A 21,731-nucleotide genomic window follows, 5' to 3' on the forward strand; every position below is an offset into this window, starting at 1 on the left:
CAAAACCTGGCCTTCTCTGGGGGGAGGGAGGGGCGTCTGGGGGTGCTCGGCCCCCCAGGACAAGGAGCAGACCCCTCACCCTTGTGTTGCCCAGGGGGACACCCCGCTCTGTGCCATGGGTGCCCCCTGCACCGAGGGGAGGGACACCCTGCAGCAAAAGACCCCCACCCCTGGGTGCCCCGATACACTGAGGTTCCCCCCCAAGCTCCTGTTTGCCCCCAGTGCCACTGGGGACCCCATACCATGCCCCCCCAGCCCATGGAGACTCGCAGCCCCACTGGGGACCCCATACCATGTCCTCCCCCCCCCAAGCCCATGGATACTCCCAGTCCCACTGGGGACCCCCCAGACCCATGGATACCCCCATCCTCACTAGGGACCCCATACCGTGTCCCCCCCCCAGCCCCACTGGGGTCCCCATACTGTTTACCCCCCCACCCCAGCCCATGGATACCCCCGGCCCACGCGTGTCCCCACCACGGAGGGACCCGCTCCCCCCGCCCCCCGCCAGCGGGGCTGGTCAATGCGGGCGGTGCCCCCGCCCCTTTAGCCAGGCCCCGCCCCTTTAGCCAGGCCCCGCCCCCCGCCGCTCGTTGCTCGCGGTCCTCCGCAGGGAGGGAGTGTCCGCTAGGGGGCGCCTTTCACGGGCGCCGCTCTGCGCCGCTCTCGTTTGCTCCGCTGGCGTCATTTCCGGGCAGCGCTGAGGCGAGCGGCGCGGTGAGCGGGGTGGGGGGGCCACCGGGACGGGGTCGAGTTAAGGTGGGGGGGACACGGCGTTGGGAGTCTGGGGCGGCTCCGGTGGAACAGAGGCCCCCGGGCCCGGCGTGCTGGGGCCCTGGGGGGGCTCCGGAGGCCCCCAGATCCTGTGTGCTGAGGGTCGGGGGTGGCTCCAGTGGAGCGGAGGCCCGGTGTGCTGAGGGTCGCGGGGGGCTCTGGAGGAGTGGAGGTCCCCAGGCCCGGTGTGCTGGGGGTCTGAGGGGGCTCTGGAGGAGTAGAGGTCCCCAGATCTGGTGTGATGGGGTCTGGGGGCTCTGGAGGAGCGGAAGTCCCCGGGCCTGGTGTGCTGAAGGTCGGGGGTGGCTCCAGTGGAGCGGAGGCCCCCAGATCAGGTGTGCTGAGGGTCAGGGGTGGCTCCGGAGGAGTAGAGGCCCCCGGGCCCGGTGTACTGGATGTCCGGGGGGCTCTGGAAGAGCGTAGGTCCCTGGGCCCGGTGTGCTGGGGATCTGGATGACTCTGAAGGAATAGAGGCCCCCAGGCCCAGTATGTTGGGGGTGTTGGGGGGCTCTGGAGGAGTGGAGGCCCCCAGGCCCAGTGTAGTGGGGATCTGGAGGAGCAGAGGACCCTGGACCTGGTGTGCTGGGAGTCTGGGGGGCTCTGGAGGAGCAGAGGCTATTAGGCTTATGTTGGGGGTCTGGGGGGGTTGAGAGGTGGGATGAGGGAAGCTGGAGGGGAGAAGGCCTGGGACTGGGTGGGCAGGGAGGAAGATGGGGGGTGTAGGGTGGGGAAGAGGCACAGGGACTGTCTGGGCTGGGAGGCTGCAGAGCCCAAGGCAGGCTGGCGGAAGGGAGCACTGGATAACCCCGATCCCAGGCAGCTTCGGCACCCCATGAACGACAGCTTTGCCTTTTCTCCCCCAGTCCTTGACTGGCAGCACCATGTCATCAGACTCCAGCAAGAAGAGGAAACCCAAGGTGATCCGCACGGATGGGGGCCCACAGGAGGGCAAGCGGAGCAAGGCTGATGCCGACCAGGTAGAGTGCCCGGCTGCCTCTCCATGGCCCCACAGACAGAGCCTGCATGCTGCAGCAGGGTGCTTGTGTCCTCCTGCCTTACAAAGGGCTCTTCACTGGCCTTATTCTCCCCTTCAGGAAGTTGTGGGACTGTTCCCCCAGAGCTGAGCCAGCTCCCAATGCCTCTGAAACTCCAGCTCTGAATTTCTGAACCTGCTCCTGTCTCCTTCAGGAAACACAGTGCTCAAGGAGTCAAATGCTTCTCTGGAGTTACAGGGAGAGTGAGCACAAGGCTGAAAGGTCTCGCGGGGGGTTTGCCAGTTGCCTTAAAACACTCCCGCAAGCATCAGGGTAACTGGGGTTCAGCCAAAGTGGGAATAGGGATTGAAGACATAATCACCTTCCTGGTTTATCCTCTGTAGCCACATAGACGCGCTGGTGCAGGATTTTAACAGTTTAAATTTATAACTATGTAAAAGGCAGCCTGAACTTCCTAGGCATTTTAATGCCTGGTGGTGTTTGTCTGGCATGGTTAACCGAGTCCTCTTCCAGCGTATAAAGTCTCCTCAGGTGTGGGATTAACAGACAGAGCCAGGAATTGGGACCAAGCAGTTTGTTTCCTAGTGGCCTTTCCAGGGAAGGTGGAAGGAATGAGCCGCAGAAGGCGCTTTCTGCCTTTGCAGGATGTTAGGTACTACAGTGAGGAGTGCGAGGTGGATCTCCGGGACCCTATCAAAGACTACGAACTCTACAGAGAGACTTGCCAGGAGCTTCAGAGACTGATGGCAGAAATCCAGGAGCTGAAGAGCAGAGGCATCAAGGACAATGTAAGGAGAAGCCTCGGTGCTTGATTTAATGTGTTCTGTTCTTTGATGTCTTTCCTTAATCTGAAAGGAACGGGAGCAGAAGCTACGCCATCTTCTGGGGGGAGTCAGGAAAATGGAACATCCTCCCTTAAATGAAGTAAAATATGATTTAGCTGAGGCATCGCTCTTGACTGAGCAGATATTACACAGACTGTGTTCTTCTAAAGTGTGTCTGGGCTCCTGATGGGTTGGGGGCTCCTGGGGGAGGAATTGAGCCCCTCCTGACCGCAGCAGGGGTGGCCAGGCTCTCGCTGTCCCACAGGGGCCCGGCAGCTCTGTCGTGGCTGGGAAAGGTTTGTGCTGCAGCTGCCTGTGCTGTCCTCTGTGTGGTATTATGGGCATGTCAGGCTCAAATACCTCTCTTCCTACTGCCAAGAAAAGTCACTAGAGTGAGCCCAGACACCCCCCCCCCCCCCCAATTATTTCTAGCAAGTGACTTGCGAGTATGGCAGTGGGAGGCTCCCTCAGAAGCATTAGGGACATGATTTGTGGCTCCACAATGAAGCGCGGAGCCCCCTTTGTGACGGGACTCACAGGAAGTCCCTGCAGTAAAGGGTCTTTGTGGTGCCAGTCATCTCTCCTGCTTCAGACTCCTCTCTCCTGCCACTCAGGCTTCGGAGATCGACGAGCGGCGGATTCAGAGCTGCGTCCACTTCATGACCCTAAAGAAGCTCAACCGGCTGGCTCATATTCGGCTGAAGAAAGGGAGAGATCAAACCCACGAGGTACAGCAGGGCTGGGGGGTGACCGATATGGGTCGGAATTTAGTGGGATCTGAGATGGTGCCATTTCTGACGGGTCTGGGTATGGATGTGTGAGAGGAATTAAACACCAGCCGGGACTGGGGTTTTGAATTAGAGGTTGATTGGGAGAGTCTACTGCAATGAAGTAGAACCTGTAATTATAATGCGTGATGAAGGAGTGCTGTATCTTTCTGCCTCAAATGTAACAGGGAGTCAGAAAGCTCTGTCTCGAGAGTCTGGTGTGCTGCAGGCCTGAGAAATGTGTATATGGTTGGCCCCAAAGCTCCTAACCCAGACATCTCGTAGAGCTTTTCACAGTTCATGAAGAACGCGTATTTTCATTGTACCACTGAGGCATGGAGACGGGAGGGGACTCAGCCCATGTGCCCCAGCAGCTCTCCCCTGTTCTGTGCCTTGTCCCCAAAATGTGCTGCCTCCAGAGCAGAACCAGTTTGACGTGATGACCGTTTGCTTTCCCAGCCCTTGAAAATGTCTTTTTACCCCCCTCCCCCCCCCAAAATTGTTGCATACCCTAAAACCTGCCATCCCTAGCTGATATCGTGAGGGGTGGTGTATTGGTGACTCTCCTGTGGGGTGTGTTTGCGGGGAGGGAGGTAAAAGAGCTTCATCCCCTGCTGTGTCGGTCTTTCAGGCAAAGCAGAAGGTCGACGCGTATCATCTGCAGCTCCAGAACTTGCTCTATGAGGTGATGCACCTGCAGAAAGAGATCACTAAATGCCTGGAGTTCAAGTGAGTTTGGCCTGGGAGGAGAGGGAGGGATGGTGTGTCTGAGGTGGGATGGAGGCCTCGAACATTTGGAATCTCTCGTCACGTTGCCTGAGGTGGCTGTGGGAGGAGAGCGAGTTTTCCAGATGCCTCCGTGCAGGAAAGACGGAGTGTCTCAGAGTTCTTGTGCTGAGACACAGGGAAAGAGGCTTGTGTAAGGAGGAGGGAAGAAGGCATCTGTTGTGACAGAGGGACAGTGGAAGAGGAAATTTCTTCAAGGACTCACTGGCCTCCATATATCAGGAGTTTTCCTCTAAAAGCCAAGCCTTCCATCATGCCCGTTGCATAGGCAGCACTCTGAGCTGCTGCCAGGAAGGCTGTATTTAGACTGCTGCCTCAAACAGCGCTTTGGTTAACTGTGCAGGGAAGGTGTCTCTGTGAAAGGAGGGACCCTGTTCTGACCTTTCTCTCCTCTGCTGAGCTCTGCTGCAGTTCAGCTCGCTGATGCTGTGGTGTTTCGCATAGCAGAGTGAAGCCGGGGCATGGGACATTGGCATTGACCGCTCTTGTGTGAGACATGGTTGAGTTTGGCCGCGCTGCAGCATTTCCCACCTTTCCCTGACCTGATCCATCTGTCCTTGCAGGTCAAAACATGAGGAGATCGAACTGGTGAGCCTGGAGGAGTTTTACAAAGAGGCCCCCCCTGAAATCAGCCGGCCTGCCATCACCCTGTCTGAGCCCCACCAGCAGACCCTGGCCCGCCTGGACTGGGAGCTGGAGCAGCGCAAGAGGTGGGTCTGCGGCGTCTCAGTTTGGTGTCAGCCTGTCCAGCGCTGAGCACGTGGCGTGTGCTGAGCTGTGGGGCTCTTGGCAGACCCCAGGAGTGAGCTGCACAGTGAAGCAAACGTGGGTGATAAAGGTTTTAACACCCTCTTGAAATAGTCAGTGTAGAACAGGCGACAGATTTATTGTGTGACTGAGCCCTTGGCGTGGAGGATCACTCTGTGTGTGGAGCTGGGCTTGGCAGGATCCTTGTTTCATAGATCACAGAGTTTTCTTGCACTTGCCTGATTAAGGAGGGCCCCGGGGATCCTGGGGAGCAGAGAAACCTCCAAACCAGTGTGAGAGAAGCTCTGAGCCAACTGCAGCTGCTGGGCGAGAGGGGCTGCCTGGCTGGGGCTGCGCTGTGTGCTCTGGCTGATGACAACAAAGGCCTCTTGGCTCTCCTGATAAGCCCACACAAGTTCTCTCACCGAGGCAGTGAACATCAGCGCTGGCTCTTGGGTATCAAAGGAAGAAAATTAATTTTATAGCTTGACATTTCCCTGGTGTCTGCTTGGAGGCTTTTGCAGAAGGGAACGGGGACGCTGCCCACCATAGGGGTGATATTGAAGGGTGGGAAGTTATGTGCTTCCATCCAGAACGTGGTTCTGCAAGATGTGTCACGCAGGGCGAAGCGATCCCTGTTTTGTCTGCTGTGCGGTGGTGCGAGGAGTGAAATTAAGCCAAGCTGGTGCTGCTGCTGTTCCTGCCTGCCTGTGCTCCTCACGCTTGCCACGGTGGGGAGCTGCTATCGCAGCTGAGCTGTGACGGACACTGTTGTCCTGGTGCTGGCAACCACCTCCTCAATGCAGGCTCTAACCCCCGTGGTCCCTCAGCTGGCACAGGCCAGGTGGCTCAGCTGCTCTGTCGACTCTTTGCCCATGCAAAAAGCAAATATGACAGAATGTTCCTGTGTTTTGATAACGGTCAGCAGCTTTTTCAGCCAGAGACCAACCTTCTAGAAGGGTCAGCCTGAGCCTGCCAATAGGTCTGCATGAGCAGGGCAGCTCAGCAGAGCAGACTAATGAGAGGTGCTGCGGATGGGTGCTGGGTGGCTCTAAAGCCTCATGCTTCACCTCTCCCAGACCCTTCACGTCAAACCCAGCTGCTTCTGCCTGGTGAAAGGCATCTCTTTGGCTCTGCAGCCAAGATCCTCCGGACGGCTCCACCTGCGGCACACGCTTGCAGAGGAGTGTTCAACCTGGAGATTCTCCTGAGGATTTTCCTTAAAAATGATTGTTCATTGCAAACTGCGAAGAGGTTGAGATGAGCTGAGCTGAACTGAGCCTGACCCGCAGTTGCCCGTTGAATTGCTGAGAAGCCTTGCAATTCTGAGTCCTCACCCCACAGTATCTAGGGGACCTCTTACCACTGTTGTGGTGGGAAGTAGCCACTTCAGCTGCCTCAGGAGCAGATGTTGGTAGTGCTTTGATCACTTTCTGATGCTGATGGGGTTGTTGATGTCCATCTGTAACTGTCACATTGCGGAGTACTGGATTTACCTTGGACTTTATTATGAAAGGTGCTTCTTGAATGGTGTTACAGGGATCTTTGCTGCTCTCACTAGCTTGGGGAGCTCGGTTGAGATGTCTGTAAGCTGGACTCCAAAACTGTGTTGTATAGGAGCCTGTTGGGGGGTGTTGACCCAAGACAAATATAGTTTTGCTTGGAAACAAAAGCGTTTCAGTCCTGCAACGTCAGGGCTGTTGTTCCCCCTCAGAGGGGGTTCCTCTGTACTGTGGGTGCTCTTGTCTGGTGGGGAGCAGGGTCCTGAGAGGAGAGTGCATGAGTTCCCCAAACCGCTGCTCCCCCTGCCATGGTGATGGCTTTTCCTGGGCAGCAGACATCCATACCCAGCTTTCCCTGCTCCTGCCATCAACAGCAATACGGAGATTTAACATGTTCTCCCTAAACACAAGCGTATCCAGGGCTTGGAGGGTCATGGTGAACTTGCGTTTTCCTGGGCTTTCTACCCAGTTATGGAGGAGCACTTGCTGGTGTATTAAACCTCGACTTCCATGAGTTTAACTAAGGAGTTGATGTGACATGAAGTGGCTCTGGTGATATGAAGTGGAAAAGCCTCTTCAGGAGCTTGGTGGGGTCAGCAGGGCTCCGTTGGCGTGGCTGCTGGCACAGGGCTTGGTGTGAGAGCAGAGGGAAGATCCGGTTGCTGTCCCTTTTTGGAGCACAGCACAAGGCTGAGCTTCCACTTTCTCTCCCTGTTCATTTTCTAGCTCTAATCAGTTCTTTTCTGCTTCCATTTGCCCTTGACATTAAGAACTCTTTGTCTGTCACCATGTCTGAGCTCTCCTGGTTCCTGCAGCGACTTTTGCCTGTTCTGGGTCCCCAGGTGGACCCTGGCAGGCTTTATAGCTGTGATGCGTGGCAGTAACCGAATTCCCACCCCTAGGCTGGCAGAGAAGTACAAGGAGTGCCTGACCAGCAAGGAGAAGATCCTGAAGGAGATCGAGGTGAAGAAGGAGTATCTGAGTAGCCTCCAGCCTCGACTCAACAGCATCATGCAGGTACTCGAGCTCTGCAGGGAGGGGAGCATGCCTCTGGGGCCACGCTGGGATCACACTCTGAGGGCTGTGTTAGAGAGGTGCAACGCCCAGGCTGATTCTGCTTTGGAGGCATTTTGCTTCCAGTCAGCATGGACGAGGGGTAGATCTGCCTCATGCCAAGACTCCTCCGGAGTCTCCTTGTTTATGCGGCAATTGCTGCAGAACTGCAGATGGAGGAGTCACTAAATGGGCCTTTCCCTGGAGAGTGATAATTCGGTTCCAGCCTCTTGTGATTGCCTTGGGAGGGAAGAACAGGAGAAGGAACTGGGTTATTTTCAGATCCAAAAGTTTTCCAGCAAAGGAGAGCTGCCAGCCCTTCTCTGGGGGCTCACTGTGCCCATGGCTGCATTTAACCCTGCACCACAGCTGCTGTGCTGGTTTCCAGTCCCCGCTTGGGGTTAAAGGAGGGGGTGAGGAGGGCGAAGTGTTCTGTTCCTAGTGACGAAGGTTAGCCCTCTTCTTCCCCCAGGCCTCCCTGCCTGTCCAGGAGTATCTCTTCATGCCTTTTGACCAGGCACACAAACAGTACGAGACAGCCCGACACCTCCCGCCGCCTCTCTACGTTCTCTTCGTTCAAGCCAGTGCCTACGGTCAGGCCTGCGGTGAGCACCAAGGGGGAGAGCGCAGTCCTCAGTGACACTGCAAAGGGCTGTCATCATCTGGGACTGGGGGGCAATGCTCCCCCCACGGGCCGGATTTCACTAAGAGCACTGCTTTGGGGACGCTTTGGGAGGTCCTTTTCGTCCCATCTGCTGGATTCTGCTGAGCCCAGAGCAGCAGGGTGGCCCCATGGCCAGGCACAATGAGGCAGCAGCATTTGAAACCTTGTTTGCTCAGCTCCCTTGCTGGAAGAACTGCTTGGGAAGCTCACTTCCCACCTCTGCCCTGCTTCTCAAGGTCGGCCGGGACGTTCCTGCAGCCTGCAAGCTGGCTCGGTGCTGACACGACCTCCTGAGAGCTGTCACCCCATGGGGTGGGTGCTATGTGGTGCCACCCGTGGGTGATGGTGACTCCAGAGCAGGCAGTACCTCTGCCTGCCCTTGCAGAGGCCCTTCCCCGCAGCTCACCTGAAAGTCTTCATCCCTTAAGGCAGCTTTGTATTTTGAGGGGCTTTCTGAAACCTCCCTGAGTCAGGAGGGATTTTCCAGCAGGGCTCAGGAATATCTCCCCCGGGCTGTCCCGCATCTCCTATGCGGAGAGGGCTGCAGCATAGCGTGAGCACTGCAATGTCACCTGCTCTCAGGCCGCCCTGGGAGTGGGGCAGGCGGCAGAGGAGCATGGAAGGACCACACTGTGGCACTTGGCCACACCAGGTCCCTGCTAACAGGGATCTGCGACCATGATGACACAGCTCCTCGCTCTCTGCTTGTGCCAGCCATACCCCAGCCCCTCTCGGCTCTTGATAAAGATTTGGCCTTTATGGTTTCCAGGGACAGTCCCTCAAAGCCCAGCATTTTCCCCTCCTATGACCCCACCCTACCCAGGAGATGCAGCGCTGCGGTGGCCCCACAGAGCCCTCTGGAAAATTGCCTGTTCCCACTGACCCTTCCTGTCCAGAGGAAGCTCAAGTGGCTCTGCCTCGTGCAGCCACAAAGTGGGAGCTTTCTGGGGCAGGGCTCCTTCTAACTGCCTTCCCATACACAAGTGGGGTTTGTAGCTTAGTTTTCATGTTTCCTCTGTAGATAAGAAGCTTGTTGTGGCCATTGAAGGGAGCGTAGAGGAAGCCAAAGCCCTGTACAAGCCACCTGAGGACTCGCAGGGTGAGTTGGGGTGGTGTTGCCACAGGCAGGCAGAGGGGGTGGGTAGACAAGCGAGTGGGTGCTGCAATGGCGCGGTGCCTGGTGTCTGCGCTGCTGGATGAAGACCCTGGCAGCTGAGTCCCTCTGTCCCCAGCTCCTCCTTCCTGAGAGATGTTCACAGCCCCGCATCTGTTGGGGATGACCCCTAGTACTGGGGACCTGTTCCCGTGTGTCTGCACCCTGCTTTTGCGGGGCCGGTGATGTCTGTGGAAGTTGTGGTCCTGGAGGAAGGGGTGGTAGTTCTGCTGGTTGTGGGAAAGCTGCTGAGCCCCAGGCGGTCCCCGCTTACACCCCTGTCTTTTGTGCAGATGATGAAAGCGATTCTGACGCGGAGGAGGAGCAGACCACGGTAAGGGATAGCACTGTCCCCTTCTGTGTCCTCTCCCAACATTGTATCATGAGCAAACCGATCTGTGCCTGCTAGCTGAGAGGTGCTGGGCCTTGGTGGGTCTGGGAACTGGTCCTTACCTGCTGGGAGCATGTGTGGAGGTGCACTGGCGTTAAACCCAGCTCTTCCTTGGGAGGAGAGAGGTGCCATTTCCAGTTTCTGTCCCGAATGCAGGAGAGCCAGGTTACAAATCTGCCTCGCTCACATCCCGCCATGCTCGCATCCCACTCGGCAGCGACAGCCGCCTTGCAGCTCTCCGGCTGGAGCTGTTCCACTTTGTATAAATAGCCTCGGGCCGGGGAGGCTGGCATCCGGAGAGCAGGGATGTGTGTCCATCCCCTGCCATCTGCCAAAAGTGTTGAGCTGAGCTCTGCCCCAGGGATTGTTCGGTGCTCCCTCGGGGTGGCATTTAGGTCCTGCAGGTTGTTCTTCAGGATGCTGGGGAGAGGCTGTAGGTGCTGGCTGCCCCCAGCATGGAAGCCCACGGGAGGTGGGTGCCACCACTCCCCACCACCCAGCAGCAGCGCCTGGTGTATTGGGCTGTTGCTGTGGGGAGGAGTAAAGAGAAGGGCCTCAGCTTCTGTCCCTGATGGTGGGGAAGCTTTTGGGGCCAGCAGGTCCTTGACGCCATCTCAGAGGGCAGGGACACTCCTGGGAGCTGAAGGAATGACAGGAACCAGAGGTGGTTTGTCCTTGCCCTGCAGCAGGGCAAGGGTTTCCTACTCCCTTCCCTTTCCAGGGCTGCTCTGTGTCTGCTGCGCTGGCAGATTGGGGAACTAGATTGGTGGGAAGGGACGAGCAGTGGGAGAGTAGGGGCTGAAGGTTCCTGAGGAGCAGGAGAAGGGTCTGACAGTTCTGTTTCGCCCTATCCAGAAGCGGCGCAGGCCTACCCTGGGCGTGCAGCTGGATGACAAGCGCAAGGAGATGCTCAAGCGGCACCCCTTGTCTGTCACCGTCGACCTGAAGTGTAAAGGTGAGTGGGGTTTGGTGGCCCTTGGTGGAGAGTGGAGAAGGGTGTGTGGTAGCAGGTCAGGGAGCAACCCAGCAGCAGCTTGGGATCCTCAGGGAGAGCTCTGGATGCAGAGACGCTTTTCTGCCCTCAGCCCTGCTGCCCCAGCAGGGATGAGCATGGCCTTCCAGGGGAGACTGAACTGTTGTCCTAGCAGGGGAGCACATACATCCCCCTCTGCAGAGTGCTCTGAGCTAGAGCAGACAGCAACATTGCCCCTTTTCTTTTGGCGCAGATGAGAATGTGCTTCATCTGACCTTCTACTACCTGATGAACCTCAACGTCATGACGGTGAAAGCCAAGGTGACCACTGCTGTTGAGATGACAACTGCCATCAGTGCCGGGTAAGGAGAGCCCTGGGGACACTGAGCCCAGGGCTGACTGCGGTGTCATTCCTAGCCCGGAGCTCATCTGGCAGCAACCCCTCCGCTTGCCGTGAGCACCCTGCCCTGGTGTCCTGCCATGCTCTGAACAGTCACCCGCGGGCAGAGCGATGTAGTGCCAATAGCAGCATGCAGTGGCGATGTCCCTCTGCTGAGCCGTAGCTCCTGCACCCAGTGCACCCAGGCACTCCATGCCCAGCTGCCAGCTCCCAGTAGGTGAGGTTTTAATCTTAGTCCCATGTCCTACCTTGCCTGGGGCACCTTAGGGGCCTTTGTGTAGAGCTGCAGTTTCAAAGTGCTGTCTTGGCTTGTCCTTTGATGGGCAAAGGAGACCCCAACGAGCATAGCTGCATCTCTGTCTCTGGGGAGCACTCTCAAGGTGGTCCACTCTCCTGCCCTGTGGTATCCTTCCCCTTAGCTCCAGGGCCCTGCCAGGCTGCTGCAGCCCAGGCAGGAGCATCCTCCTCTTTGTCGCAACAAGCCAGGGGCAGGGAGGTTGGGAACCTCTTAGGGGAGTGGTGCCAGACCTGTCAGGAGCTGGGGGAGAACCTCTCCTGCTTGTCACATTCAATCACTCTGTCGCAGCTCAACTGCTTTCCTCCCTCCTGCAGCCTGTGCCTGGCAGCTCCCTTCACCTGCTTGCTCTGCAAGTCACCTTGTCTTGAGTGCCGGAGATGCGGCTGTCTCTCCCTAGCCTCCCCCGAGACTGGTGGAGCCTGATTTGTGTGAGGAACAGCTGAAATGGCAGCTGTGGGAGCCTGCCCAGGGAGTTCTGATCAGCTGCCAGCTCTCTGGTGGCCCTCCCCAGACCAGGAGGAGGTGTCTGTGGAAGAGGGAGGTGGTAGAGGCTGGTTTGGGCTACTTGGGAGCAAGTGCTGCCTCCTAGTCTGTCCCATGTGAGGCCTCCCAATCCTCTTGGGGTTCTCTTTTTCCCTGTGGGTACCCAAACCCCTCCGTGACAGCAGCTAGAGCCTCTCTGCAGGGTTCCCATGTGCAGGGTGTTCCCTCCCTCGCAGCTGCCCTTGGCTGCCATACCCGAAACCAGTGAGGCTCTGGCTTGAGCCAAATCCTTCAGCCCTTTATGCTTGGTCAGGCTTGTGAGTACGGTCAGACGTGAAGAATTTTATTTCATTAAGCAGAATTCCTCTGCTTAAGCTTGTTGGGTGGCAAACAGCCATCAGGCTGTGCCCTGCTTATGCTGGCGATGTTTTCTCTATCAGCAGGTTTCAGAGTTAATGCACTGGAGTGAGCAGCTTCCTGGGAAACCAGGGAGCTGGTGCTCTGTGCTTTTTGTCATCTTTACAGCCAGGGAGGAAACAGATCTTCTTTTGGATTGTAACTAGGAGAAGGCCATTCTGGTCTTCAAACCCACCTTGTAGAGCTCACAATCCCCTTTTCTGGGCTCAGAGCCTGCTAGTGGCCATCCCAGAGAGACATGGAGCCGGGGCTGCTGCTGATTAATCTCTTTCTTCCTCCTGCCAGTGACCTGCTCTCCCCGGACTCCCTCCTGAACTGCCTCTATCCAGGAGACCACGGGAGGAAAACGCCCAACCCAGCCAACCAGTTCCAGTTTGATAAAGTGGGGTGAGTGGGGCGCTGACCCACGCAGCTGGGGCAGCTTTGCCCAGGCGGTTGGCGTGGCTAACCTGCTCCCCACACGGCACAGCCCTCCCCAGCTTGTCGGGGGGGTGGCTCAGCAGCTGGGAGGCCAGTGTCCTGCCAGTCAGCACCAGGGGGGCTTTTTGGGCACAACTTGGGGTGCAGATGAAGAAGTACCTGCTCCCTCCAGCTCGCTTGCAGGCCGGGTGGTGGAGGGACGGGGGGGAAGCTCTGGGGTGGCATAACCCTTTCTCGTTGTCCCCGCAGCATTCTGACCTTGAGCGACTACGTGACAGAGCTGGGGCACCCTTACGTGTGGGTGCAGAAGCTGGGCGGCCTGCATTTCCCCAAGGATCAGCCTCAGGCATGTCACACCCCCTTTCTTCTCCACCAGAAAGTCAAAATGGGGTTTGGGGAGGTTTTGTTGGACAGTTATGTCCTGTACTGTCCCCCTAGAGCTGGCACCAGCCCTTCCCAAACCACAACTTGCCCTTGGCTGGAACAGGCTCGGTTGGGGTGAATCCGTGCAGTGAGGCCACACCAACGTATTTTATCTCCCACATGTGATAGTTTAAGCCCCGTTACGGGCACTGAGCAGTGCTCTGAGTGTGTGCCTGTCCCCGTGGCTGAGTGGGGTGGCTCCTGGAGCGTGGGGACCTGCAGGCTGGCATGGCAGTGACAGCCCCTCCTGTCCACAGCACACAGTGACTGCGGACAACTCGCTGAGCGCCAGCCACATGGAGCTGACTGTGAAGCTGCTGCGGACAAGGCTGCAGTCCCGCCTGGCTCTCCACAAGCAGTTTGCGTCGCTTGGTGAGTGCCAGGCTCCCCACCCCATGCCTGGGGACGGGGAGTACAGTAGCAGGGTCCTTCTGCAGAAGAGACCTGACTGATGTCACCTTTAACGGTGCTACAGATCTGCAGTGCCACCCTCAGCATTCCCAGTCATTCTGTCTGTCCTTGGTGGTAGCAGGGCTGCGAGGGCTGCCGTATTTTGGGTGGGAGAGGAAGGCTGTGCCCCGTCTTGATCCCCAGCGCCCCTTTGGGACTGGCCATCCCTGCACTGGGAACTGATTTGGGCTGTGGTGGGGGGTGAACGACACACCCACACGTGTCGTGCGCCTGTGGAGCAGGCCAGGCGTGCGCTGCCAGGGCTGTGAGCTCCAGTGGGATTGCAGCCGAGGCCTCCCCTGCTCCTCTCTGGGCTCCCGATGAAGGTGTCAGAAGGATAAGGGTGTCCTCAGGTCTTTATTTTGGAGCATCCCTGCCCACAGGACAGTGACAGAACTCTGTCCCCAGCCCTCCCCTGCTCAGGTGGCCTTGTCCTTGGTTTCAGAGCATGGCGTTGTGCCAGTCTCCAGCGAGTGCCAGCATCTCTTCCCTGCCAAGATCGTCTCACGCCTGGTGAAGTGGGCTGCCATTCCCTATGAAGATTACGCGGTAGGTGCCGAGCGTGTGGCCGTATCCCTTCCAGCTCCCGCACGGCGCTGGCAGCTGCTCACTCCTCTTGTCTCTCCTCACAGGAGCTGCCCTACACCAAAGATGTGATAGAGGCTGGCTTGGCTGAAGACACTCACCTCTACTACATGGCCCTCATAGAAAGGGGAACAGGTAGGCGTGTTTCCTTCCCCTGGCAATTGCTAATTCCCACAGCAGACACTCCCAGGGCAGCTTCTGGGGGTCTTCATGGGACATCCCTCCAGTTGGAGGCCCCATGGGCTGTGGGTGATGTTTCTTCCCTGTTCAGCCAAGCTCCAGGCTGCCGTAGTCCTGAACCCTGGTTACTCCACGCTGCCGCCCATCTTCAGCCTGTGCCTGAACTGGAAAGGAGAGCGAACCAGCAGCAACGATGACAACATTCGGGTAACCCGGGGTGGTGGGAGAGGAGTTGGGAGAACCGCTGGCTTTTGGGGGGTGTTCCCAGCAGTTCTGTGTCCATAACAAGCCGTTGGGGTGAGCTGGTGGCCAGGCAGCTGAGGGCAGGCCCACGAGACCTGCTGGATGCAGCAGCAGGTCCTGGGAGGGCAGAGCAGGGACCCGACCCTGCACCATCCTGTTCCCTCTGCCAGGCCATGGAGAGCGAGATCAACGTCAACTACAAGGAGCTGTGGGGGCCCAAACCGGGCTACCAGCTCCTCACCAACCAGCTGCAGCGCCTCTGCATGGTGCTGGACGTCTACCTGGAGACGGAGCCCCACGACACCAGCGTGGAGGGGCCCAAGGAGTTTCCCCAGGAGAAGATGTGTCTGCGTCTGGTCAGGTGAGACCCTGGGGCGGTGAGGGGCTGGGTGGGGGTGAGGGTGCAGGCACTGCTGTCCCTGGCGTGTGGCCCTGCCTGACCTGATGTCAACCTTCTTTAGCTGCCTGTGGGGATCTGCCCCCCACAGCTGGGCAGTACCCCAGGACCAGGCCCTTTCTGTGGGTGCTGTGGGCTTCCTGACCCCTGTGGGTCAACCTCTCCCTCTTCTCCTCTTCCAGGGGGCCCATGCGCCTGAAGCCCTTCAAGTTCAACTACCCTCAGGGGTTCTTCAGCCATCGCTGAGCACCCCTTGGGCATCGCTCTGGAATGGGCCTCGTCCTGTATGCGGGAGGACAGTCCCCATCCCACTAATTCCGTTTCTTTTCCGAGCTTTTGGATTTCGTTTGAAGGTTTTGTAGCTAAAGGGATTAAATGCTGAAGTGAAGGAAAAGAGCGTGTATGCCTTGTCAGTGCAGAGGGCTGGGATGGGGCAGGGGGGAGCGGGGGCTGCAGCAAGCCCTGTCCCACGTCGCTGGGCTCTGGCAAGTGTCTTGCTGTTGTTATATGCCCTTGCCTGCCTCCACCCCTTCCTCCCCACCGCAGGGCCTCGGAACCGCGGAGCTGAGATAGCTAAAAACTGAGATGGCTAAAAATAGCCCATTTCCGGAGCCCGCACTGCAGCCGCAGCCTGTCCTTGCCTGCGCTGGCCCACAGCCAGCTGACTCTGCACAAACCCCGCAACGAGGGGGGAGCTTCGCTGCTTCCCTGGCTTGCAGCGGGGGAGCAGAGCGGTGTCCTCTGAGACGTAGGACCTCATAGCACCATGCGACGGGTCAGGGCATGGGGTGGGAGCCCCAGCACCCCGGCTCGCCCTGCTGGGTGGTGGTTGGAGGGCGCTGTGAGGGGTCCTGGGGCTGTTCCCCCTCTCTGTTCCCTGCTGGCAGAGTCAGGGCTCCTAAGGTCATTGTCCTTCCTGGCCGCCAGCCTCTCCATGTGTTTTCTCCCCCCGGGAAGGCTGTCAGACCCTCTCCTGCAGCTGGTGCCGTACTGCAGTGCAGGGCGGTGCTGCAGCGCTCGGGTTAAACCAGGCCCTACCAGCCCCTTGGGAAAAGCGCTTTAAAAAGAGAAGGAAGGAAGGAAGGAAGAAAAAAAAAAATAAAAATACTGAAATCCTTTGCAGAGCATGGGAGGGGCTGGCCCTATTTCCAGCCCCCGTGCAGGCAGCCCCCCAAGGACACAGAGGCCTTTGGGGCTGCTGTGGGGTGGACTCGCCCCAAGCAAGACCTGGGCTTCCCTCCTGGGAAACCCTGTGTCACCCCCCCAGCCCTGGGTGACAGATCCCAGCGTCCCCCCCCCCCCCCCCCCGCCAGGCTTTCCTGCCTTCCTGCGCCATCTCTTCCTCCTGCCCTCCCCCAGCCCCAGACAGGAGGCCAGCAGAGCCAGGGATGTCTCCGTAAGCACTTTTATTTGGTTATTGCACAGAAAGCAAATAACAGTGGGCTGAGGTTCCTAGTGCACCGTGTGTGTGTCTGAGCGTTCCTGCAGCGCCCAGCCTCTCCCACCGAAGCCAGCTGCAGCCTGGGTCACCGCTGGGAGGGACACTTGTCACCTCCAGGCCGGGGAAGGACCATGCCAGCTGCCATCTCAAGCAGCTAGAGCTCTGCGTTGCACTCATCCATCGATTGCACATACATTAAATAAATGCACTTATTGGAGAAGGGCGGGCGGTTCCCCGGAGGTCTCTTCTCCTTGGTTATAATTCAAGTGTTTACATGTGGCGCTCAGGGTATATCACATTCTGCTGGGGAAGCTATCGGCCAGCCCGCCGGGGCAGGGCCGCCAGGGGCTGCGTCTCTCACACGGACATATTGCTAAGGTTAAAGCCTGGCCCGGCGCGGGGTGGGGGTGTCCCTACCCCGGGCCCCGCTGTCAGAGGGGAGCGGAGCAGCTCCCGCACCCAGAGGTGCTCTTGAGCGCCCAGGGCTCTGCTCACTTCTTCCCCGCAGTGGGCACCGGCTCCGGGGCTTTGCCCTCCTTGCTGGAGGGGGCCTCGGTCTTGGGGGGCTCTTTACTGGCTTTGGGCTCATCTTTGGGTTTCGCTTTAGCTTTGGGCTCCTCCACCTTCTCCTTCTTGGGCTCCTCCACCTTCTCCTCGGCCTTTGGCTTCTCAGCCTCCTTCGCAGCTGCTTTGCTGACCTCCTGTTGAGGTTTTGGTGGAGCTTCCTTCTCAGCCTTTCCTTCTTCCGCAGGTTTGGGGCTTGGCTTGGCGGCTTCCTTCACCTGTGGGGCTGGAGGCTCCGGCACAGCAGCTGCCTTCTCTTTAGGCTTCTCCTCCACCTTGGCTGGGACATCTTTCTTGGGAGCTTCCTCTTTCCTGCTCTCGGGCTTGGAGGGAGCCTTCACTTCCTTGGGCTGCTCTTCCTTCGCAGGGGCTTTCGGCTCCTTTGGAGGGGAGGGAGTGGGCTCCTTGGCTGGGGCTGCTTCCTTCTGCGGGGATTTGGCCTCCTCCTTCGCAGGAGACTTGACTTTCTCAGGGGACTTCACGGTTGGAGTCTTGGCCTCCTCTTTTGAGGGGGTTGGGGGCTTCTCTGGGGACTTCACAGCTGGGGTCTTGGCCTCCTCTTTTGAGGGGGTTGGGGGCTTCTCTGGGGACTTCACAGCTGGGGTCTTGGCCTCCTCTTTTGAGGGGGTTGGGGGCTTCTCTGGGGACTTCACAGCTGGGGTCTTGGCCTCCTCTTTTGAGGGCGTTGGGGGCTTCTCTGGGGACTTCACAGCTGGGGTCTTGGCCTCCTCCTTAGAGGGGGTTGGGGTTTTTTCTGGGGATTTGACAGCTGGAGTCTTGGCCTCCTCTTTTGAGGGGGGTGCAGGTTGCTCTGGGTACTTCACAGCTGGGGGCTTGGCCTCCTCTTTCAAGGGGGTTGAGGGTTTCTCTGGGGATTTGACAGCGGGAGTCTTGGCCTCCTCTTTTGAGGGGGTGGCAGGTTTCTCTGGGGACTTCACCGCTGGGATCTTGGCTTCCTCCTTTGAGGGGGTTGGTGGCTTTTCTGGAGATTTGACAGCTGGAGTCTTGGCCTCCTCTTTTGAGGGCGTTGGGGGCTTCTCTGGGGACTTCACGGCTGGGCTCTTGGCCTCCTCCTTTGAGGGGGGTGAAGGTTTCTCTGGAGACTTCACAACTGGGCTCTTGGCCTCTTCTTTTGAGGGGGCTGGGGGCTTTTCAGGGGACTTGACAGTTGGGGTTTTGGCGTCTTCCTTTGAGGGCATTGGTGGCTTTTCTGGGGACTTGATGGCTGGAGTCTTGGCCGCCTCCTTTGAGGGGGACTTGGGTTTCTCTGGGGACTTGGCCTCTTCTTTTGCAGGAGACTTGGCCTCCTCTTCTTCACCCCCTGCTTCAGCTTTCTCTTCCTCCTCCTCCTCTTCAGCTTTCTCCTCTTCGGCCTCTTTCTCAGCCTCCTCCTCCTCTGTGACCTCCTCTGTCACCTGGATTTCCTCTGTCTGCTCCTCCACAATCACTGTCTCCTTCTCAGATTTTTCCACCACCTTGATCTTCTCCTCACTCTTCACCTTGATGTTGGTGGTGATGCTGGGAGCTTTGGGGGCCACCTCAGGGAAGGAGATCATCCCAAAGCCTGACTCGATCCGATATTCCTCCCCTTCCAAGAGCTTTCTGCCAGGAAGAGACCAGAGCAAGGCAGTCAGGGATTGCTTCTCACCCAGCTTTCCCCTCCTCCCATGACCAGGAGCTGCCAGCCATGCCCTGCAGCTCCATCTCCCTCCTTGCCCCACGTTCGATGTGCTGGCTGACCCTCCTGCTCCTCCACCCTGGGCTGTGCAGGTTTCCTCACCCTTTTCTCTGCAAGCCCTGTGCAGGGCTGGCTCACCCAGCTGGATGTTGCCCACCATGGTCTCAGGATGGAAGCATCTCACCAAGAAGGGCCTGGGTGTTAGTGAGGGCCCTCGAGGAGCATCCCCTGAGACACCAGCACTAGGGACTGGCTGAGACCCTCTCACCTTCCCCTTGCCCACCCCATACCTATAGGCAGCAATTTCAATGTCCAAGGCCATTTTGACGTTGAGGAGATCCTGGTATTCCCGGAGCTGAGCTGCCATCTCCCACTTGGTGTTCCTCAGCTCGCTGTCAAGCTGCTGGATGGTTTCCTGCGGGACACAGAGCAATTAGTGACATGAGGGGACAGTCCCCAGGAGCAGAGTGACCCAGCACCCCTAAACAGTCCCCTGGTCTCCAGAGGAGGGACAGACTGCTCACCCAGCCCTGGGGTGCCCTCACAGAGGGGTCTGCACCTGCCTCCCCCTGCAGACACGGAGGGAAGGTGACGCATCCAGGGGCTGTTTCAGCATGTCCAGTTCCCTTGGGGGAACTGGCAGGAGCCCTGCACCACATCAGCTGAGCCCCCAGCCACCTCCCAGACCTCCCTCCAACAGGGGTGAGCTGTGGGAACATTTCTAGGACTTGGTCGAGTCTGGTGGCCACCAAACCCCAGCCTGAGGCTGATGGGGCATCACCCTGGGGACAATGTTTCAGTCCATGGCCACCGCATTGAGCAGCAGCTCCGAGCTCTGGGACACAAGACACAGCCTGAACCCTGGACATGGTTCGGTGGTGTCACAGGCAGCTCAAAGCCCGGCAGAGACACGGGACAGCTCCATCATGGGTGAGGGACACAACAGTCGGGATGCAACATCAGGCTCTGGGTACCTGATCACTAGGAGCTGGGGAAGGCTGGCTCTAGACAAAACCCCGAGTATTTCCACTCAAATATTTCCTGAGTCATCACTATCTCTGAAGCCAAAGCACCAGTGCTCCTCCCCCCTGGCAACTGGATGGTCCCTCCCCACCAGATGATGTCTGGGATGCTGCCCATTGCATCACATTACCTGGTAGGATAGGACATCTGCATGATGGCGCTCCTCCGAGTCCTGCCTCTGCCTCTCTAGTGACTCCTGGGTCCCTTTGAGGGCTTCGAGCTCAGTGGTCTTGGACTGGAGCTGGCGGCGGTACTCGCAGATCTCCTCCTGGGCCAAGCGGATGGCGTCCGTGTTCACCTTGGCAACTTCCGAGAGCTTGTCCAGCCTCACTGCGACAGGGGAAAGGAGAAGCTGCAGGGAGGGAGGCAGGCTGCAGTCTGCCCTTCCTGGGGAACGTCAAATCCTTTAAGACTGCACATCCCCTGCGTGTATGTCCTCTGCAGGGGCTCCCTGGGTGTGCCGGCTTCACCCACTCTTGTTCGCACTGTGACAGCGGGTGAAGGTGCCCGGGCAGGACGGGGTGGGGGGAGGAGGGGGGAGGGTTGGGGTTGTGTTTTGACATCCTGGACTTTATCCACTGCAAACCTCCCTCTCCCCTTCAGCTCCTGCCGCAACCCCGCTGACTTAAAGAGCCGCCTGCTCTCCCTATGCACACCGCCTTTGCCACGCCCGGCTATGGCCCGGGGGGAGTCGGAAGGGGGGGAGGAATTTGCCGCAGCGGCCACCCCGGGGGACGGGACGGGGACGGGGACAGAGCCCGCTGCTCCCGGAGCCCGCGGGGAGCACCGCGCCCGCCGCTCTCCAGAGTGCTGAGCCATCGCTGTCCGTGGTGCTGAACTGCCGCTCTCCAGGGTGCTGAACCCCGCCCCGCCCATGGGTGCTGAGCCTCGGGATGCCGATCTCCCCCCCGCAGTGCCCCACCCAGTAGTGCAGCAGGGACACTCCCTGTCCCCCACCCTCCCGCATCAGGGATGCGGCACCTCCCCCCCCACACCCCGCGCTCTAACCCCCTCCCCGCAGTGCACTGCAAACACTCCCGGCCTCGGTCGAGCCGGGGGGGACCCCCGCAGCATTAGGGGGGCGGCACCCCACAGACTTGCGGGGTGGCAGGGCAATAATCGTGTCACCCTCCCCCCGCACTGGGGGCTCGCCAACATACCCAGAGACACCGGGGAGCTGGTGACAGGGGTGGGGTTACCCTAACGCCCTCCCGGAGCGGTGGATATATGGGGGGGGCTCCCCGCTCCCCCCGGGGCGGAGCTGCCGGCGGAGCGGTCCGCGGGGTGCGGAACTCACCGCGGAACCACTCCTCGGCCTGCAGGGTGCTGCGAGCCGCCGTGCCTTCCAGCTGGGCGCGCAGGTCGCGGAGGGCGGCGGTGACCCCGGCGCGCAGGGCGGCGGGAGGCTCGTCGGGGGGCTCGGGGCGAGCCCCGCGCAGCAACGCGCCCACCTCAGCCCGGTGCTGCCTCCGCAGCAGCTCCGCTTCCTCCCGCAGGGCCCGGGCTCGCTCCTCCAGCGGCCCCCGCGCCCGTTCCGCCTGCGCGGAGCGCTGGGCCAGCCCGCGAGCCGCCGCCTCCAGCTCGCTTCGCTGCCGGGCTTCCTCCTCCAGCCGCCCCCGCAGCGCGGCCACGTCCTCAGCCAGGCGCGATCGTTCCAGCCGCAGCTGCCCCTTCTCGGCCCCCAGCCGCAGGACGGTCCCCCGCATGTCGCGCAGCTCCCGCGCGTACAGCTCGCCCATGGCCGAGCGCCCGGCCTGCTGCTGCCGCAGCGCCGCCGCCTCCGCCGCCAGCGCCCGGTTCTGCTGCTCCAGCGCCCGCACCCGCTCGATGTAACCGGCGAAACGATCGTTCAGCGCCTGCAGCAGCTCCTTCTCGTTCCGCGCCCGCGGTTCACCGTTCAGCGAGTCCAGGCTCTCGGTGGAGGAAGCGGCCGCGCTGCCGCCGCCGGCCCCCCCGCCTCGAGCCCGCCCCACCACCGGGCCCGGCCACGAGTGGAAGCCGCTGGAGGCGGCGGAGCGCGGGGCAGCGCGGCCCGGCTCCTTGCGGAGCCCCCCTGGGGGGCCCAGCAGCGTCTCCAGCATCAAGCTCATGACGACCCCC

The 21,731-nt window shown here is 59.5% G+C and overlaps 2 protein-coding genes across 4 annotated transcripts; one reads left to right on the top strand and one right to left on the bottom strand.

Moving 5' to 3' along the window:
- The first annotated feature begins 243 nt into the window (after positions 1–243).
- THOC5 (THO complex subunit 5) lies at positions 244–15,313 on the top strand. 3 transcript variants are annotated; one of them, XM_074606790.1, is made up of 20 exons: positions 244–717; positions 1,638–1,751; positions 2,414–2,557; positions 3,208–3,321; positions 3,992–4,089; positions 4,710–4,856; positions 7,298–7,412; positions 7,921–8,053; positions 9,134–9,211; positions 9,559–9,599; positions 10,512–10,611; positions 10,883–10,991; positions 12,513–12,614; positions 12,897–12,993; positions 13,328–13,442; positions 13,966–14,069; positions 14,153–14,240; positions 14,377–14,492; positions 14,699–14,889; positions 15,108–15,313. In XM_074606790.1, the coding sequence occupies exons 1-20, from the start codon at positions 244–246 to the stop codon at positions 15,169–15,171; spliced, it is 2,544 nt and encodes an 847-aa protein (XP_074462891.1). In that variant the 3' UTR covers positions 15,172–15,313. The 3 variants fall into 3 exon arrangements, with proteins under 3 accessions (XP_074462891.1, XP_074462892.1, XP_074462893.1); XM_074606791.1 differs by lacking the exon at positions 244–717 and adding an exon at positions 720–1,109; XM_074606792.1 differs by lacking the exons at positions 244–717; positions 1,638–1,751 and adding an exon at positions 1,918–2,030.
- A 1,001-nt stretch (positions 15,314–16,314) lies between these two features.
- Positions 16,315–21,731, bottom strand: NEFH (neurofilament heavy chain). Its single transcript, XM_074606789.1, has 4 exons — positions 20,929–21,731; positions 19,762–19,961; positions 18,899–19,023; positions 16,315–18,532 (listed from the first exon to the last, which is right to left on the bottom strand). The coding sequence occupies exons 1-4, from the start codon at positions 21,719–21,721 to the stop codon at positions 16,858–16,860; spliced, it is 2,793 nt and encodes a 930-aa protein (XP_074462890.1). The 5' UTR covers positions 21,722–21,731; the 3' UTR covers positions 16,315–16,857.

This window comes from Larus michahellis, chromosome 13 (assembly GCF_964199755.1).
Source record: "Larus michahellis chromosome 13, bLarMic1.1, whole genome shotgun sequence".
In the NCBI taxonomy this organism is placed as follows: Eukaryota; Metazoa; Chordata; class Aves; order Charadriiformes; family Laridae; genus Larus; species Larus michahellis.